General features: G+C 31.8%; 1 protein-coding gene across 1 annotated transcript; it reads left to right on the top strand.

Moving 5' to 3' along the window:
• Positions 1 to 279: 279 nt before the first annotated feature.
• LOC119612371 lies at positions 280 to 3,072 on the top strand. Its single transcript, XM_037968178.1, has 3 exons — positions 280 to 537; positions 2,551 to 2,674; positions 2,730 to 3,072. The coding sequence occupies exons 1-3, from the start codon at positions 484 to 486 to the stop codon at positions 2,945 to 2,947; spliced, it is 396 nt and encodes a 131-aa protein (XP_037824106.1). The 5' UTR covers positions 280 to 483; the 3' UTR covers positions 2,948 to 3,072.
• Positions 3,073 to 3,815: the final 743 nt, after the last annotated feature.

Genomic DNA, 3,815 nt, shown 5'->3' with positions numbered 1-3,815 from the left:
GCGTACAAGTGTAGAACATATTTCCTTTTGACTCTGCATGATTACTAATTAATAGTTTTATAATTTCATCATATTTTTCTGTCTTTTTTCAAAAGGTTTTTTTTTATTTTCAAATTTTTCTACTGCTGTGGGTGGGAAAAAAAGTAAATTTTATTTGAGTGCATATGTAAACATCTATAGTTCTGCTTTCGGTCGGTCGGTCGTTTGGTCCAGCATTTAATAATTCACTGTAAAGTTTAAATTAGCATAACTCAATCACTGTGCATTTTTTCGGTTTAACTGGACGTTTGTCAGTTGTGATTTAACAACCATCATGTTGAATACATTCGAACGGAAATCGTCTTTAATTAATCGAAATTTAAAAAAATTTTTGTGAAAATCCACTGAAAAAAGGATATGGATATTAAAAGTTGAAGAACTAAAAAAAAAAAAAAATAAAAATTAGTTAAAATTGTGTTTGGTTTAAAAAAAATATTTGACAAAATGTCACATGGTGAACGTAAAGGACGCATAAATTTGGTGAAATTTTTAGAATTGGTAATTAATAAAAAAAATACAAAAAAAGTGATTAACATTCTAAAAACAATTAAGTGATAAATATGATTCCATAACACAAACAAAAGTACAATCAAAAGTTAAAAAATACATAAAATTCAATATAGAATAAAACTAGATAATGCTGTGATACTTTGAATATCACTGACCTCTCACAGATATTCGCTATTTCCTTAATTTGAACGTTATATAAGGATATTCTTATACAAATCGATTTTTTGATGGAAAAAAATCAGTGATCAAAAATGTCTGCTATTTTCTCAATTGGAGCGATTATAAGGAAGAGCCATATTTCAATATGAACAGATTAATGAATTTTTTATAATCAATTAAGTGATCATTGCAATTTTCTCAAATTATTTATTTATGGACTTGAAGCCGATTTTATGTTTTTCGTAAAAAATAGATTTTGAGTAAAATGTTGAGTGATCACAGACATTCTATAGTCTGGACTATTGATATTCTATAGTTTGGAGTATAGACTATTTTATAATCAGGAGCATTCTATAGTACGGACTATTGACCATTCTATAGTCTGGACTATAGACCATTCTATAGTTTGGACTATAGACCATTCTATAGTTTAGACTATAGACTATTCTATAGTCTGGACTATAGACCATTCTATAGTCTGGACTATAGACCATTCTATATTCTGGACTATAGACCATTCTATAGTTTGGACTATAGACCATTCTATAGTTTAGACTATAGACTATTCTATAGTCTGGACTATAGACTATTCTATAGTCTGGACTATAGACCATTCTATAGTCTGGACTATAGACCATTCTATAGTCTGGACTATAGACCATTCTATAGTCTGGACTATAGACCACTCTATAGTCTGGACTACAGACCACTCTATAGTCTGGACTACAGACCACTCTATAGTCTGGACTATAGACCATTCTATAGTCTGGACTAAAGACCATTCAATAGTTTGGACTATATACCATTCTATAGTCTGGACTATAGACCATTCTATAGTCTGGACTATAGACCATTCTATAGTCGGGACTATAGACCATATTATAGTCTGGATTATAGACCATTCTATAGTATTTACAATAGACCATTCTATAGTATGTACAATAGACCATTCTATAGTCTGGACTACAGACCATTCTATAGTCTGGACTATAGACCATTCTATAGTCTTGACTATAGACCATTCTATAGTCTGGACTATAGACCATTCTATAGTCTGAACTACATACCATTTTATAGTCTGGACTATATACGATTCTATAGTCTGCAATACAGACCATTGTATTAGCGGGACTATTGATCATTGTATAGGCTGGACTTTAGACCAGTCTATAATCTGGACTTAAGACCAGTCTATAATCTGGACTATAGACCATTCTATAGTCGGGGCTATAGAACATTCCATAGACTGGACTATACACCATTCTATAGTCTAGATTATAGACCATTCTATAGTCTGGACTATATATATACCATTCTATAGTCTTGGGTTTGTGTCCATTCTAAAGTCTGGAGTGTCCATTCGGCAGTTTGCACTGCCCATTCTAAAGTCTGTAGTGTCCATTCTGTAGTTTGGACTCTTCATTCTATAGTTTAGACTATAGTCCGTTTTATAGTCGGGACTGTAGTCTATTCTATAGTCGGTACTATAGATCATTCTATAACCTGCACCTTAGACCATTCCATAATCTGGACTGTAGACCATTCTATAGTCTGGATTTTATATATATAGTCTGGAATATAGTTCATTCTATTGGCTATAATCTATTCTATAGTCGAGCCCATTTTAAAGTCTAGACTATAGTCTGGACTACAGTCAATTTTATAGGTTGGGCTATAGTCCATTTTATATTCGGTGCGATAACACAGATTTCTGCTTGTTTCTAATGTGGATTTAATGATATACCATTGATTTTATGTTTTTCATATGGAATCCTGGTTTGCACTTAGTGTTTCGAGAGTGGTTTTAAACTTCACCAAAATTGTTAATCATATTTTTTTCAGGGCTTTTCAGTAGCATGTCTGGTCTTGCATTATTACAGTTTCGATGATCGTGATATATTGGCGTCTTTATTGGCTACCGGTACATTTGCTGGCTATATTATAGTGCTCTTTGGAGTATTTGTGGGTAAATAATCTAACTCCATATAAATAACAAAACTTGCATATAATCTTATTTTTAGGGGCTTTAATGCGTGCCTCAGTTCATCGAAGAATTGATATATTTTTCAGTATTATGGGCTGTGCTCTATTTATAGCCTCTGGTGTATTTATCATAGAAGCCTGGGAACATTCATTTCGTACCCGCACTCGAGATATGGCTCTAATAAAAGCTTCACTTTCCATTGTTAATGGTGTACTGTTCGGATTCGATGCCATCTTTACATTTCGCGATAAATGAGGAAGCTGCCCTATCATTATATTTTTATATAAAAAACTATTTAAACTTTAAGATGATTTTTTTGTATTATTCTAACTTTTAAAAAGTAAGTTTATAAGAAAAAGTTTTTGTTCGTTTCTTTTGTATGCGTCGCAATAAATTTTATTTTTTATTTAAACGTACAAATTGTATTTTCTAAGTTGTATTTGATAATTTAACCTCCCTTAAAAAGTGATGGAACATTATTTGATTCACATTACCCACCTTTTATTATTTTTATGCGTATTTCTTTATTTATTATATTGGATTTCTTTTTCCCCTGCTTTTTTACATTACATTAATTCGTACATAATAAATCTTGTGTGTGTGTGCTTTTTTCGTCTAATGTTCTGTTTATTGTTGTTTGGGTTCGTTCTGTCATATTTAAGATCCATTGTAATTGTTGCTGTGAAATATAGTGGCTTTGGTTCTCACACTTTAGTGTTGTCTCTAGGATGCGTCATAGTTTCTAGTATAGACGCCTGACTTCATCATTCATTTCTTAACTACGCAATTGAAATGTTGCCGAAACATTGCAACATTAATAACGTTTCAACAATGTATCTAACATTGATGGGTGACATCATTAATGAACAGTGATATTTAGATCGGAATTGACTTGTAATTCATACTAGAGTCCGATCCATCTGTCCGTCTAATCTGTCTATAGGCAATTTTGATGGATTGTTTTTCATTATGTTTCTAATCGGACCGTGAATTAAGGATATACAGCCCATTTAAGGTTTTTCTTTTTATCACTGTATGCCCTTGTTTTATGATTGTTTGATGAACCTAGATGCGACTTTAGGTTGTTCATATTAAATTGATTTTTGTTGACAAATAACAACGT

This window comes from Lucilia sericata, unplaced genomic scaffold (genome assembly GCF_015586225.1).
Source record: "Lucilia sericata isolate MDLA Ls3-8-SP2 unplaced genomic scaffold, ASM1558622v1 Contig001669F_arrow, whole genome shotgun sequence".
NCBI lineage: Eukaryota > Metazoa > Arthropoda > Insecta > Diptera > Calliphoridae > Lucilia > Lucilia sericata.
The sequence above is the reverse complement of the archived record's forward strand: the minus strand, read 5'-3'. Positions and strand labels throughout refer to the sequence as shown.